Source organism: Physeter macrocephalus, chromosome 10, assembly GCF_002837175.3.
Source record: "Physeter macrocephalus isolate SW-GA chromosome 10, ASM283717v5, whole genome shotgun sequence".
Taxonomy (NCBI): domain Eukaryota; kingdom Metazoa; phylum Chordata; class Mammalia; order Artiodactyla; family Physeteridae; genus Physeter; species Physeter macrocephalus.
In genome coordinates, this window is record NC_041223.1 from 80,961,489 (window position 1) to 80,978,193 (window position 16,705).

General features: G+C 44.4%; 1 protein-coding gene across 1 annotated transcript in view; it reads left to right on the forward strand.

Annotated features, from left to right (window-relative positions):
- COL19A1 (collagen type XIX alpha 1 chain) overlaps positions 1-16,705 on the forward strand; it is a 342,743-nt gene that overhangs the window by 308,656 nt on the left and 17,382 nt on the right. The window contains exons 40-46 of the mRNA XM_028494726.1: positions 1,198-1,251; positions 6,399-6,443; positions 9,356-9,400; positions 9,504-9,566; positions 13,726-13,761; positions 13,897-13,941; positions 15,051-15,221. Of these exons, the coding sequence (XP_028350527.1) occupies positions 1,198-1,251; positions 6,399-6,443; positions 9,356-9,400; positions 9,504-9,566; positions 13,726-13,761; positions 13,897-13,941; positions 15,051-15,221 (459 nt within the window). The remainder of the gene's footprint in view (positions 1-1,197; positions 1,252-6,398; positions 6,444-9,355; positions 9,401-9,503; positions 9,567-13,725; positions 13,762-13,896; positions 13,942-15,050; positions 15,222-16,705) is intronic.

Sequence of the window (16,705 nt, forward strand, 5' to 3'; positions counted from 1 at the left end):
TCCATTAAATATTTATTATTAGCTACTTTCAAACAAATATTGATTGATTGGCTGAGCACTGTCCAAGCAATCCTCTGTCCTAAGGATAGTTGAGAATATAAACAAAGAAAATCAAAGAGCTTATTTCCTTTGTCAGTAACCCAGAGCCTCTATTACAGAGCTTCATGCAGAATAGAATCTGAACATCCTTTTTTTCTGATTGACAGGTTACATATTGGTAGTTGTTTAAAAAGGCTTTTGAAGTAAAGAAAGGATCAAATGATATGCTTCCTCATTAAGCATCCCATGATAAGGACAATATCATAAATTATAATGGAAGTTAGAGTGTTGGTAATGTTTTTGAAGCAGATTAGAATTAGGCATACAAAAATACATTTACAGAGAATGACCTTGGGAAGCTACCTTTTCTATGTGATTATGTTGAAAACATCCAGTGTCTTAAGAAAATATTTGCAGTTAACATTAATTCATTAACGAGGTATCAAACAACTATCCACTTTATCTCTCTTAATTTAAAACCCCTAATGTTTATTGTTCAAAGTTGGCAGCTTCCTTCACCCTGACCTTTCTAAATGGGTTCCTTGAGGACCTACAGGCTCCAGTCAGCTGGGACCAGACACCAGCATATGTAACAGATTTTTTTTTTTTTTTTTAGCAGAAATGCTTACCTGTCTCCTCTCAGTGAGCCATCATAAATAACTGCTCCTGGGCTGTCCTCTGAAGCATCCACAATTCATGTCCAGCTCCAGGAAATACTGAGGGATGATAAACTTTGCTTTGAGAGCTCCATCTTCATCCACTCTTTAAGACTTTAGTCTTGTTTTCTGATAATCTAGAAGGCTTAGGTACCTTACAAATTGGCAAAGTTTATTAAAGCCCAGTCTTTCCTTCTAATTCTTATTGAAATTGGAGTTATCACTGACTAGAGGGATTCATTCACAGCAGATTCTTCATCAGGATAAAAACAATTAGAAAAGATACTCATACTTCTCCAGGGAATAGCTTTATTTTCAAACTGTTTCCAAATATCAAATGCAAGAATACAGATACTTGAAAATAGAGCGTACTATTTACTTGCTAAATTACCAATTGATGTTTGAGGGAGTATTTTTTAGGCAAAAAAACTTTGCTTTTGAAATCAATGCTTAAAAAACCTTTTGACCATTGCTTCTGTGTTCTTATGTTCATATTTAACAGGGAGAACCTGGTGCGATGGGGTTGCCAGGATTAGAAGGATTTCCTGGTATAAAGGTAATTGCAGGGTTAGCCGTGTGATCACTGATTCAACATTCAAAAATGTTTATGGAGCACCTACTGTTGGACCAGGAACTGTTTTAGGTTTGGGGATGTATAAGGGAACAAAAGAGACAAAAATTAATGTTCTAAGAAGGTGATAGAGAAACCAAAAGAATAAACACAAATAACTAAATAATATTGTTGGTAAGTACTGTGGAAAGAAAAAGTAGAGGCAGGTTAAGGGCATCAGGAGTGCGGAAGGGAAGGGTATCATTTTAAATCGGAGGGTCTGAGAAAGCAAGAACAGAGCAAAGACTTGGAAGAGGTGGGGGGCAGTTAGCCAAGCCCCCTCAAGCCAGAACGAAGAATGTTCCAGGCAAGGTGAGTAAGTTCTAGAGATGTAGTGTATAGCAAGGTGACACTAGGTAACCGTGCTAAACTGTACGCTTGAAATTTGCTAAGCGTTTTCACCACACACACACACGTGCACACACACACACACACACACACACAGTGACCTGTGTGAGGTGATGGGGATGTGAATTAGTTTGATTGCAGTGATCATTTCACAATGTATACGTATATGAAATCATCATGTTGTACACCTTAAATATATACAACTAAAAAAAATTTTTTTTTAAGAAGAAAAAACAGCAGGTCTAAATGCCCTGAGACAGAGCATTCCTGGTACATCCAAGGAGACCCGGGGAGTGAACGAGCGGGTGTGGTAGGAGATGAGGTCAGAGAGGAGGGGTGGTGGTTAGGAGCAGCCCCGCCATGTTGAGGTCAGTGCTACTCACTGGCCAGTGGAGGACCAGTGCCAGTCTGCAGACTCGTTATGGATTCTGGGGCAAGGTAAGCACAGAGATGGAGAGAAAGCATTTAAACAACTTGTCTGGCAACTTGACTTTTGAGGTTGCCATGATATCCAAACATGTGACCAGTAGGCTCACCTTGGATCATGTTGCATTAGAAAATAAATAAGTCAATAAACTGCTCCTTCACCACAGGTAGTTTGAGAAGCAGTAATTAATAAAGAGGCTCACCAGCCATTGTAAGGACTTTATCCTTCACTCTGAGGGAATACGGAGCCAGCGGTGGTTTCTGAGTAGTAGAGTCATGGGGCCCACAGCTGGAGAGTAAGGATGGGGCAGGGAGGACACTGTTCCTGTAGACGGGGGAGTGATGTCGGCTCAGATAAGAGCAGAAACGGTGGCGGTCCTGAGGAGCAGATAGGTTATGGACGTGCTGTGAAGGCAGAGAGACAGGATTGGTGGGACATGGGGCTGAGAGAAGAGTCAAGGACGGCTCCATGGTGTTGACCTGAGCATCTGGCATGACAGGGCGTCATCAACAGAAATGAGGAAAGCTACAGGTAGACAATGATCCGGAGTATAATTTTGGACATGGGACTGAGTTTAGAAGTGTCTATTAGACAGCAAAGTGGGGGTATTGAGTAGGCAGTACAATATAAAAGTATGGAGTTTAAAAAAGAGTCTAAGGGAATTCCCTGGCAGTCCAGTGGTTAAGAATCCACACTTCCACTGCAGAGGGCATGGGTTCGATCCCTGATCAGGGAACTAAGATCCCGCATGCTGCGTGGTGCAGCCAAAAAATAAAAAGTAATAATAATAATAATAAAGAGTCTAAGTGGAGAAACAGATTGCTTGTCTAAGCTTATAGATGCCGTCTGAAAGTCAGAAGGCTGGATAAGATCACCAAGAGAATGACAGTAGATTTTTTTTAAAAGAGAAGAGGATCAGTCAACTACACTCCAATAAAAATTAATTTAAAAGACAAAAAATTAAAAACAAAAAGAATGTTGTTTCTTCACTCAAAAAAATGGAAGAGGGTCAAGGACTGAGCCCCGAGGCCCTCCAACATTAAGATCAGGAAGAAAAGGGGGAATGAGCAAGGGAGACTGAGGAGGAGTGACCAGGGAAATAGGAGGAAATGTTGGCTTGCTGGAAATCAAGCAGAGATCACGGAGCAAGAAGAGAGAGTGAAAATCTGTCTCAAGTCCTACAGATAGGTCAAGTAGGATGGGGTCAAGTAGGACGGCAAAGTACTGACATTGGACTCAGCAATATAGAGGTCACGTATCACCAGAGGAATGATTACTGTTTCGCTGTGTTGGTAGGAGCAATTGCTGGACTTGAATGGGTTTAAGAGAGAATGACAAAAAAAGATTTAGAGACAGCAAATACAGTTTAAACAGTGCTTAAGGAGTTTTGCTGCAAAGGAAAGTAAAGAAATGGGCCAGCAGCTGCTGGAGGAGATAGGGCAAGGTTTGCTAAAATGAACTTTGAGACCACAGAAGTAGCAGACTGTTCCTGTGCTGAAGAAAGGGGAGGGGGATGACGAGATAGGAGAAGAGGGGAGAATTGCCGGAATGACATCCTTGAATAGCTAAGAGGAAAGGGGACCTAGAGCATACATGCAGGGTTTGGCTTCAGAGAGAAGCACGGATAGTTCATCTATGGTAACCGTTGGGAAATCAGAGAATAGGGGTACAGATGCTGGTGTGTGGGCACATGAATTGGTTGGAGTCTATAGAGGTTCTTTTCTGATTGCTTCAGTTTTCTCAGAGATGGAGGAGTCCAGGTCATCATCTGAGAGTGTGGTAGAGAGAAGAGGTTGGAGATTTAAGGAGAAGGTCTTCTCAGAGAGAGGGAAAATCCAGGGACCCCAGAGTGTGATGGCTGAGCAGAACCCCCTAGAGCAGGGCTCCCCAACCCCCGGGCCTCGGCTGGTCCGTGGCCTGTTAGGAACCGGGCCGCACAGCAGGAGGTGAGCGGCAGGCGAGCGAGTGAAGCTTCGTCTGTATTTACAGCCGCTCCCCATGGCTCGTAGTACCGCCTGAGCTCCGCCTCCTGTCTGCATTATGGTGAGCTGTATAATTATTTCATTATATATTACAATGTAATAATAATAGAAATAAAGTGCACGATAAATGTAATGCGCTCAGATCATCCTGAAACCGTCCCCCTCCCCCACCCCAGTCTGTGGAAAAATTGTCTTCCACAAAACCGGTCCCTGGTGCCAAAAAGGTTGGGGACCGCTGCCCTTGAGGTTCATGGTCATGAACTGAAGTGAGATTATGTACCATGTACATACGCTCAGGCAAAGGCACAGAACAGGAGGGGAGCTGGCTTTAAACAAGGCTCCGGTTTTGACAAGTGAGTGCAAGAAGCAAGAATGGGCCAGGAAGCCAATAGTATACACAAGGGGGTGATTATAACAAGTGACTGTGGAATTTAAACTAGATAAACAAGGAGGAGGGGCCATCTAGGCAATGAAGGATAATGAAAAATTTGTATCATGGATGGATTAGAGATCTTGGTGACATCAAAAGTTTTGGGGGTTCAAGGAACTCAAGGGAGTGATTTAGAATGATGGAAGATGGTGGTCCAAGGTTGGGGTGCATGCAGTGGAGGTTATGGAGGGATATAGTTATTGTTTTTGACAAGGTCTCAGGTATAACTATGGAAATAAGAGGCCATACCATTAGGGGAGAGTGGTTCAAAGAACTGTGAGACCCGATTGTTGGAAGGACCATCTTATCAGAGAGGAGCCCTCTTAACATTCACCTTTATCAGGTATGCAAATGTTTCCATTGAATGAAAAGCTCCAGTATATTCATTTCCAGGGTAAACATCCTGTAATTAAAAAAGTGCAGAGTGGAACTGACAAGGATTCCCTGTGTACATCCTTCATCCATTTTTCTACTAGTTCTTTTTTTTTTTGACTGTAGCTATGCTTTATATATTAAAGATACTACTTCTATCTTATATGGTAGAGGCTTTATCCTGGTTGGTCCTTGCCTCTCATTTTTATGTTTAATCTTATTCTATATGTAAATATAACTTTTATGTAGTCAAATGTAAAACTGTTTTCCTTTATGATTTCTTATTTTGCTTTTAGGCACTAAATGACTTTCGTTCTCATTCTCAAGCAAAATCAGATAATATGACTTGATTTTCTTCTAGTTCTTATTAATTCATTTTATTTTTATATAATCTATATGGAATTTATATGGAGTATAATGCAAAGAAGGGAATCAGATTTTTTCAAAGAAATTATTCAGTTATTAGCACTATTTGTTGAATAATACAGCCCTTTCTTTACTAAAATTCTGTTATAAATGTTGGTTTGTTTCTGAGGTTTCTGTTATATTGCATTGATATACTGCTTAATCTTGGGCCAGTATTCCATTATTTCAATTATAGCTTTATGGTATGTTGAAATACGATATTGCTAACCTCTTTATTATTCTTCTTTTATTTTTTCTCTTATCCTCGAATATATTTTTTATCCCAAGTGAACTTTACTATCATTTGATCAAGCCGCAATTTGTAAAAATTGCATTAATTTATAAATTAGTTTGGGTGGTAATGACACCTTTATAGCACTGGCATGCCCTCCAAGAACAAAACATCTCTCTCCATTTAATCAAGTCTTCTTTTATGTCCCTTAGGGAACTTAGGAAGTTTTTTAATGTAGATTCTGCTCAACAAAAATTGCCATTTTATTACCCCATATATAATCAGAAGTATTTTTAGCCTTGTCGGCTTTATCTAAAATACCACGTTGCCTTTGGAAAAAGGGTTGAGTCAGTCCACTGTTGAGAGCAATTCCAGGGCTCTTCTATTGGCCTAAAGAGGAGAAGCTACAAAATCCCCAGTTCTAAACACATTTATTCTAACCTACATCCAATGAGACAAGTACAGCGAAAGCTTTTTAGAAGACATTCAGTGTGCTTAGCTTTTAAGTATTAGTAATGAATTACTTTTGAATATGTGAAATAAAACTACTGACTGATTTTACCTGTAAGTATGTATGGGGTTCTGTTTAAAAGAATAGGTCACAGAAATGATACCATGAATGCTCGTTTTCATTAAGATTATTATTTGCTTTGGTTTTATGGGGAAAAAAGAGAGAGAGAGAGAGAGAGAGAGAGATAGAGAGAACTTTAGTACGTTCCATTGGCTGCAGTTTTCATTTTGTTCTTTTCCCATCTGGCCTCCAGCTTCACCCAGCTGACACGGGTAACATGTATAAGTTCCAAAGAGAAGCTTTACCAAATCCAAATTATTATTTGAGCATTAATTTCATCGGTGGAGATTTTATAGATATCATTATAAATAGTACATTTTTTCCAGGGAGATCGAGGCCCGGCAGGTCCCCCTGGAGTGGCGGGAATCTCGGTGAGTCCAGATTCTCTCACGTTGGTTTCACGGGCACCAACCATCAGAAGGTCTGGGAGCGCGCGGTGACTTCTTAAACCTCCGGTTTAAAAAGCAGAACCGTCCGTCCCTCTCCCACCTCAAGAAGGCTCCTTTCTTTACTTTCATGTTTTAAAATTTTTTCTTTGTGTTTTTCTCCCCAACTCACTTTCACATGGGAAGGGGAAGCCCAGTTACCTGTGTCTATGCATTAAGGTAGCACAGCTCTGAGAAGCTTTCTGGGTTTCTCTATTCCTGTCGTCGTTCAAGGTTTCTTGATCCTCAAAAGGCAAAGTTCTCATCCTCAGGCATGTGCTTCAGGATCTTCTTATTAAGCTGCCATCTGCCTGAGTTTTCGCTCAGCCAGGTGTTATTAGCAGAGCTTTATTGCTGCTAATGTTTCCTCGTAAACTAGCCCTTCCAGCCTCTCAGTCATTTTTGTTGCTCTCTGGTGTCGAATGTTTTAATCTCATCGAGGTCTTTCCAGATGAATAGGAAGTGCTCCAGGAAAGGTTAAAATCATTTCTCTGAGCCCTAGGGATCATTCTGGTCTCCATTCATGAGGCTCTAATTAAAACTTTGTGGCCAGGCTTGATGAATAAGAGCCCGCTTATCCTCGCTAGGTGCCCCTGCAGGGTGGGCCAAGGTAGGAAAGTCAGCAGACACCGTGTGCTTCAGTCACAGGAACATGAGGAAGATAAGAAAGGGCCCTAGCATCTCCACCCAGCACCATCCAGACCCTCCTACCACCACCACCCCAGCACCCCCATCCTTCAAAAGGAGGGTAGCCACTCTATTTAGCTGCTAAATCTAACAACAAAAAAATAAAAACGCATCCACACTCCATAGCAAAGCATCCTGTATGCAGGATAACATCCCCTTAATTAGCTGCTTTAGATCAAGTGAAGTATTAGTGTGATTGTAAAAGTAATGTGAAAATATTTTCTTTAGCAAGCACTACAGAATTTTTGGTACACGAAAGCGTTCTTCTTGAAAACTGGCTCACACTTATTCCCCTGCTCCCCGCCTTCCCCTGCTCACTACTGCTCCTAGCAACGTATTTGCAACTGTTTGTGGAATCGCCCTGAGTCCCCTACAACCTGCCTCTCAGGGTGCCTTCACAGCCTGTTTTTGTTTCCACCTGGTATAATGAAGTGTAAGGCCCCACAGCGCTCACTCAGGTGGGACTATAAATTACTTGCAGCCATTACCCTAAGCTGAGTCTACCTTCAAAGAAAAAATACTGGCAACCGTTGAAAGTATTGAAAAAATAAGTGACAGGATCAAAAGACGATCCAAATGAAGAATTCCAAGGATATTTTGAAGGATGCAGCATGATAGAAATTAGAGGCTAGCCTGCCACTTGTTGGGATGTCTAAGATGGAATACATTTACCTAAAATGCAGCTTTCCTACCTCATCATTAAGAAGATTAACTGACAACGACAGAAATAGGGAAGGGTAAAAATTTTGCACGCTGCAAATACACAACTGGGTAGTTAAAAGTGCAACTCCCTTTCTTATAACTGGACCTTACTGTGGCTCGGAAAATGAAATAGTTCAAAGATTCTGGAAATAGCGACAGGTACACAACAGTGTGAATGTACTTAATGCCACTGAATTGTACACATAAAATGGTTAAAATGGTAGATTTCACGTTATGTATATTTCACCACAATAAAAAACTTCTAAGGTGATGGTTCTGGTTGAAGCAGGGATGTGTCTACCTGCTCAGCACATCACAGGGCTCTGCTGAGAGCCGAGCGGCACGGTCCTGCTCTTCCTGGAACAGAGCTGTCTGTTTCCTCCTGGTGTACTCAGGCCCTCCAGGGCCTTCCCCAGGGCTCTTCCTCCCCTCCCTCCAGGACAGCGTGTGGGCAGAGAGGGCAGCAGGGCCTCCGAGGTCCCTGCCAGCACTACCCGGCCTTTGGGATCTTCGTCTGGAGCTGCAGGCCCAAGCACCCTGCGCCCCTGAGTCCATGCCAAGACCCTTTGGGACACTGGCTTTCTCAGCCCTAACACATCCCCCAACTCAGGTCCGTGGGATCCCAGGCAGTCCTGCTGCACGCGGGCTGTGGGAGCCCGGATGCCATCTCGGGGCCCAGTGTCTGCCTCGCTTCGCTACTCAGCTGTAGCTGACCTGCCAGGCGGTCTGCTCCCAGAGTTCCATACAGCAAGTGGGGAAAAGGGCCTCCCTCTCCATTCCCTTGCAACCTACTGGGTCTTCCATGGTCTCAGTCCCACACCTGCATCTCCAACCACATGAGGTTCAAGGTGCAGGCGGCGGCTCCTTCTCAAAGGCAGGATCCTTAGGCCTGGCCTGGACGCTTGGGCTCGTGTCCACTGCCGTCTCTGCTGGTCCGTCTTCCTCTCTCATCCCTCCTGTGGTCTCTGTAGCCCACGGTTTCTCTGACCTCAGTCTTCCAGGCTGTGGTAGGCTGGGTCACACCAACCTTGTCCTCTCCTTTCAACAAAACGGCCTTTCAAATCAACCATGCTTCTTTTCAGGCTATCTCACTATGAACTGAAAAACCTTCCCCTGAAAATCAAAATCTAGGGAGGACTTCTTTGACCCACCGTGCCCTCCTCCCCCCTAAAGTAAAGAAGATCTGCCCATCAAGAGGGATTTCCAGAAATGAGGATACACTGCTGGCTTAATATCTTCAAAATGCTCATCCTCCCTCCCGTACCACACACGCCCGTCTGTGCGCTGAGGGACTGCCCTCCCGTCCGCCCCGTGTGGTGTGGTCCCCGGGACTCTGGCCGGGAGGGATGCCGGGTCGCTGTAGAGCCACCCCTGCAGCACAGGTGGTGAACGCACAGTTGGCGGAGGGAAGCGCGTGGCCTTATTCAGTAACTTGGCTCCTAACATTTCCCCTTGGCTTGATTTCCCAGGGGAAACCCGGAGCGCCAGGCCTTCGAGGAATTCCAGGAGAACCGGTCAGTTGCCCATTCCTTACTTAGCCGTTGTCCTTGTGTTGTACTGCATGCAGTTTTAAAGCTCTTCTTGGCAGCTAATGTTTGTCTGTGGCCACGTCTACAGGGTGAGAGAGGGCCTGTTGGAGACATAGGTTTCCCTGGACCAGAAGGACCCTCAGGAAAGCCCGTAAGTCCTTTATCTATTATTCGCCGGTTTAAGAAATGTTCTAAGCATTGCCTCTTTACCTCTCTCTTCAGAAAGTCTGAGATTGGAGTAAGTAGTTTCCAAGTAAGTAAGAGCAGGTCTGCAAATGGCTTTTGGGGGTGTGGTTCTCACTGAGTGCCCAGCTCCCCGTGAGTATCTCTATGTCTTAAACCACGGTGAGAACAGTGAGGTCTTTTGTTTTAAATGTCAGGAAATTAGACTCATTATTTCTCAGGTCTCATGTTCTCAGCGGAGCTAAAACATGAAATGGCCTGTCGTATCCTGAAATAAGAAGACTCGCAGATGTAACACCTGTGTGTTAAGCTAGAGAGGAAAGAAGCTCTTGTATCAGATTCCCTCCTTTACCTGTGGGCCTTGTTCTCACACGTTCATACATCACTGCTGTCAAAGACATCATCCCCTCCTGTCCTAAAAGAGCTCTTGGCTACTGATGTATAATATTGATGTGACGTTGTAACAACCATTCCTACTAATTCAGTTCAATTCCACATATTCTCAGCTCATACCTGCCGTTTGCGGAGGATGTGCTGGGCCCCAAGGGAGGGGGTATAAAGAGGAATAGACGGATGTACCTCACTCTCGGGTGCGCCTTTTATAGAAGTCTCTGTTCCCTTTGCTTGTTTCTGCGCCGTGGGGTGGGTGGGAAGGGGGTGCTGTTAGGAGAAGGGGGGCTGAAGGTGACCGCGCAGCACAGAGTTCAGGAGGCTGCTCGGAATCTGTGAAACCACCGGGTAAGGGCATTCCCTGGCCACAGCCTCCCCAGAGAAGGCAACGTGAACACACGGGAAGTGTATGCAATTTAGAGTCAGGAAGATCTGGGTTTGAGTTATGACTCAAAGGGTTTGTGAGTCACTTAAGCAACGTGACATACGGTAAGACGTCCAGTGCCTGCCGTGGGAGACGCCCCATTCATATTAAGTCTCATTCCCTCCCTCCCCTCCCTCCTTTTTACCAGCTCCCTATCCCAGCCCCTGTAAGCCACTCACAAACGCTTGCCATCCAGTTCCCAGGGGATTATGCAGAAAGCAATCTGTTCATTCAGCAAATACTTCTTGAGCGCCTACTACATGCCAAGCACTGGGGGCTTTCAGCTCATTGGATTTACATTCTAGTACAAGGACACAGACAACAAACAAATAGGCACACACAATTTCAGGGAGAAGATGATCTGAGCAGGGTGAAGCCCTAGAGTAGGATTTTAATAGGGCAGTCAATAAAGGCCCACCACTTGAGCAAACCCTCCATGACGGGAGAGCTCAAGCCATGGGGAGGTCAGGAGGGTGGGGGAGGGGGACCTTGTTCCAAGAAAGAGGAATGGCTAGTAGAGCCTGCAGTGCTGAAGGAAGGGAAGAAGGCCTGAAGGCAGGAGTGAGCTGAGCTAAAGGAGAGTGGCAAAGATACGGAGGGAGAGGCAGGCGGCGGACCACAAGGAACTTCTAAGCCAGGAATGGAGGGTGGGTTTCGTGTGAAGTCTGATGGAGACCCACTGGAGCATCTGAAGGAGGGAAGGAAAATGACTGGACTGCATTTTAAGGAGTGCTCCGAGTACTGTGCGGAGGGCAGGCCATAGCGAGCAGAGCTCTGAAGCATCGCCAGAACCCCGTGAGAAATACAGATGGTGGGGAGAGATTTCGGATGTGCACTGAAGGGAGAGCCAGCAACACTTGCTGATGGATCAGACAGATGCAGAGTGTGAGCAAGAGACCAATCAGAGCTGTGGTTTGGGGTCTGAGCATCCGGGTCAGTGTGGTATGTTTGGTGAGATGGGTGGGTTGGGGAGGAAAAACTGAGTTCTCTGTTGTAAAACTTCATGTTGAAGCACGAGTAGACATCCAAGTGGATTTCTAGTCCAGTAAGCAGTGTATATGTGCATCTGGAATTAATGGAGAGGCCAGGACTGGAGAGACTGATTTGGGTATTTCAACCTGAGCCTGGATGCAGTGGGGTCACTGCGAACTGGGAAGAGAACAGGGCTGTTAGGAGAGGATATGGCAGAAAGACGGAGAAGGTGCAGCCAGTGAGATGTGACGAAAACCAGGCGAAGGCGGTTTCCTGGATGTGGAGGGAGCTAAGTGTTTAAGAGAAACGAGAGGAAAACATACAGAAAAGTAACAAAGGAGCTGACAATTCTCCCCCACGTTTGGAAATGTGGACCTCATTGCGGGGAGAGTACAGCACGGTAGGATCTTGCTAAGAATGACCCCGTTGAGAGGGGACATTTGAAGATACAAGAGAGTGGACTTAGAGTAGGGAGAGAAGACTCCCAAGTGGAAACTGGTGTTAACAAGGAACAGGGCGGAGCATCCTTCTCACGGGGAGGGGGCGGGCGGAAGTCCGAGTACGCATGCGCACAGGTGCGTGGCTCTGGCGGCGGGGATGTGAGCGGGTCCTCTGCTGCTGTTTTCTCAGTGAAGGACGAAGTCATCAGTTGACCATGAGGAGTGGGGTGGTGATGCTGGAGGTTTCGTGAGACAGGAAAATATGTGCAAGTACTTCTGGAAAGAAGGAGTCAAGTCAGGAAATACAGAAGGATGGCTGGTGATGCAGAGGGGCTGCTTGGGAGCTGCTGCCATACGTGTAGATCAGAACACCTGGGCGAGGGTAACCCTTCTTCTTCACCCACAGTCAGCTGCTCAGACGCAGGTGTGCAGCGGAGGGAAAGCTGGTTATACTTTCTGAGTTAGAAGAAAGAAATAGGGTTCTTGCAGATAAGTGAGATGAGGGGGATAGAGGTAAGTCCACTGAGGTTTTTGTAAAAATTTCTGAAAGCAGAACTCACCGCCCCCCCGCCATGGAGAACAAGTTAGTTACACCTTCATAGAAAAGAGAACACACATGAGAGTCATTGACGAATTACAAGAGACAAAAAATTATCTATAGGTTTATTCATTTTCTTGTATTGTTACCAAAAACATGAATTATATTTTTACACCAGATTTATCTTCTTTTATTCAAGTAACACAGTTGTTTCTTTCACATCCTCTCCTTCATCAGCTTTATCCTTTTCTGCTTGTGTTTCTGGATGACATAAACCCTTTGAACCTGATGCTTTGGGCAACGTGGTCTTAGTTAAAGTGCTCTAGATAATTCCCAGGCTGTTCGGGAAGGCCGGGGGACTCTGGTTGGGTTCCCAACTCTGGCAGGTGTTAGTGTGATTTACAGCAGTGAAAACACAGACTTTTCTGCAGGTCCATCCTTGCAGACTGCACTCCAGCACAGAGTCTCCCAGGCTTTTCAGAGGAGCAAGTCCATGCACCTGCCTGCTGGCTAAGAAATCATTTCCTCACCTTGATCTCCCTCTTCAAATCAAATCTCAGAAACGTACCTGCTGTCTCACTCTCAGTATTTGATGTGACCCCAGGTGCTTTCCCTTCTTACACCTTCCAGTCGGTGGTTCTCCCAGGCTTATAAATCTGCAAGCAGGACTGGGCTTTATTACCACCTCCAGAACTGCCATGTAAAGTTCGGGAAACTTCCAGTTTACTAAGAAAAAGCCACTATTTAATACTCTCAGAAAACATGATTACAGATTTCTCACTGTCCTTTCATATTTTCTAACTGAAAAATACCAGTCATTCTCTGGCTGACAGTTTATTTCATAGTGGCATCTGGCTCTGGCCATGTTATGAGATTTCTCAAGCAGCAACAGAGACCACTTACTGAGAATGACTCTCTTTGGTAGGAAGATTGTTAGAAGGGAACAATAAATGCCATACAGCAGCCAACCAGTGCCATGGGGAACCTTCTTATTTCTCAAATGTACCTAATGGAATAAGTAAGGAAAATAACCCTGTTGACTATTTACAGTGAGCTAGGCATTTTCTGTTATTTCCTTAAATCCTTAGTTTTAAGGCCATTATTTTATCCTGACTTTATAAGTGGAGAAGCTGACGCTATTAAGGTTAAGTAAATTGCCTGAAGTAAATGGAACTTGCAAGTGACAGAGTCAGAATTTAAACTTGGGGCTGACTCTATCGATTTTGTTTTCCATTTCACCACACTGCCTCACCAAAATCTCAGTAGAAATATGATCAAGTCCTTGAAACTTTACCCTTCTGTTGCATTTAATTATGTCTGTTAATGCAGAATGAGAAATATTGATCATTTTTTGTCTCTACAGGGAACAAATGGGAAAGATGGATTACCAGGTGTGCAGGTATGGAAAATACTATTGAAAAGAAATGTTCTAATGCAAAACTACATCCAGATTACCTGCCAGAGCTCCAGATCCAGCAGCTTGATGAGAAATCTTGGCACACAGTGATTTTTAGTGCTGACATTTGTTTTTCAGGGCATCATGGGTAAGCCTGGAGAGAGAGGCCCCAAAGGAGAACGGGTATGTACATTCCTACTGTGATTGTTATTTAAGTCTGTCTCCACAACTGCCCCCTCATTTGAGTTACAGTTATTGCAGAATAGTCACAAATAAAAGAATAATACAGTGAAATACCGGGCAGGTCAATGCACCATTCTTTCATATTCAGTGTGATCATCACCTCCTGGAACTGTGGAACTGAATATTTGAAATATGGTACTGAAACACCTGCTAACACACACACACACGTATTCTTTCATTCCTATTCTCCCTCTCTCCCTCTCTCTCACCCCCTCCCTCTTTCATACTCTCATGCACAGACACATACAGTAGTAGACACCTTGCAGGATCAAGGTCTACATTAAAGAAACTTCTTCTCAGATTCAGGCACATCTAATTTATTGTGGCATCTTAATCAATGAATTCTCTTACAGTTTATTTACATTATGGAATGAATGACCTCAGTGATGACTCTCCACCTCAGTCACCTACTTTGAACCTTCCCAAAGGCTCCCTTTCTCACCTTCCTGAGTCTTTAAGACACGCTGCGCATGTACACACTCACACACACACACACACACACACACATACACGTGTGTTCGTGTGAAACACAAGCACAGAAACCAACCCATAGAAACTATTAAAGACCAAACATGCGGGAAAAAGCAGAAAAAAGGAAAAACACATGATTTAGGAGAGATTTTGAGTGTCCTGAAGCTTTTCCGAGTGAAAACTTTCAGTGATGAAATCTTCTTAACCATCTTCCTTCCTTATTGAAAAGGAGACCCAGGCCTGAAGTGACAGCCGCTGTTGACTTTCAAAAGTGTCATCATTCTAGACTGGCACCCGGGTACAAGTAACGTCGTCACTAACTTTGTACTGAGTGCTTTCCACGTGTCGGCTTGTTCTAGGCACTTTACCTGAGTTAACTCACTTCTCAGCATCGCCTATTCAGTGGGTACTATTAATAGCCCCACTTTAGGGAGAGGAAGCAGGGTGGAGCAGGTTCGATTCACTTACCCCAGGCCTCACAGCTAGTACGTGCCAATATGAATCCAGAACCTCTGCTTTTAACCACAGCTAACGTGGTTCTAGAAGAGATCATTCTTATTCATTGTTTTCCTTAACAGGGTGATCAGGGAATTCCGGGAGACCGAGGGCCACAAGGTGAACGCGGAAAATCAGGCCTTCCAGGCATAAAGGGAGCCATCGGTCCTATGGGGCCCCCAGGAAATAAGGGCTCCCCGGGATCCCCGGGGCACCAAGGCCTTCCAGGCCACCCAGGCCTCCCCGGCTCCCCGGTAAGTGGGCGAGGAACTCTTGGCTGGGACTGACCACGTGTCCCTTTTACAACAAGAGCAGTCATAAACCTTTCAAGATTAATATAATGAACCTAAGCTGGCTTCTACAAGGGTGGCAATAGCTGTCATTTATTTCAAGTTATGTGTGGGCTGCCTCTCTTAGTACTCACTAAACATCCCTCAATAGATCCTCACAGCTAACCTGGGAGGACAGGTGACCTGTCCATCCACCTCGACGAATGCAGAAGCCGAGCTCCGACCTGTCCAACGTCACCGTTATCTAGTGGGTCAGACCCAGGCCTGACCGACTCCAAGCCCACACTCTTCAATACTATCCCTAATGTCCCCTTACCGACACAGAAAACACACATCTGCTTCATGTTAACACCCCATTTGGTTGACTATCAGGACAACAGATCTGCCCTGGATGGTGCTTTGAAGTGGAAACCTATTAGGCCAAGAAAGAGTGTTTGGCTAAGGAAGCCCATGTCTTTTTGAGCATCCTCAGGAGGCTGGTGGATGGCCATTCCACAGAGGAGCCGAATCTGAAAACATCCACATCAGGAAGAAAGGGGAGCCCTAGCGTGAGGCCAGGGGGTTAAGGACATGCCGTCCTCAGATAATCAGCCAATTCCAGAGATTGGGCCGAACTGGGCATTCCCACCGTATTCTTGAGTTTACCCACTCTCCCTGCTCTCTGCTTGAATAAAGCCTATACAGTGAACTCTCAGTGCTGTGTCAGTACGTGGTATTAGATGCATTCATTCAAGTCCATTTGCCCCATAAACAGTGAAAATAAAATATTGAAATTGGAACTGTTCTGTCCTACAGAAGTCATCACTTTATGAGCCCATCATATTGTCTTTAATGCCACACATATACCCCTGGATAGTAACCACCAAATACAAAGAAGAGTAACAACATACTTTGAGACCCTAACCATCATGAAAAATAATAGCTCCCTTTTAAAAATGTCAAGGTATGATAGTAAAACGTTACTGTTATAAATGTGAGATACCATTATAAATGTTAGGTTCTTTGTCGAATTTATGTAGATTTATATGTCAAGGGGTTAAAAATTCAACTGGCGTCTTTTACCTACTCCACTTTACCAGATCCCGCAGCATTTTCTATTAAGGAAAGAAAATTGCTTAATACAAGTATGCTTACAATGCGCAGATTACAAATAAACTTAACCATGAAATGGGTAAAACTTAGTAAGTTTTATCCCATGAGCAAAACATGTTAAAGAATCATTCCGCGTACTTGGAGTTCTCTTCCTTTGAAGATACATAATAAAATCAGTTAGATATTGACTTTACCAGTGTCCAGGGATTAGTTACAGGTTAAAAATGTGCCTGGGGTGCTCAATAACAAAAAAACAAACAACCCAATCCAAAAATGGGCAGAAGACCTAAAGAGACATTTCTCCAAAGAAGATATACAGATTGCCAACAAACACATGAAAGAATGCTCAACATCAT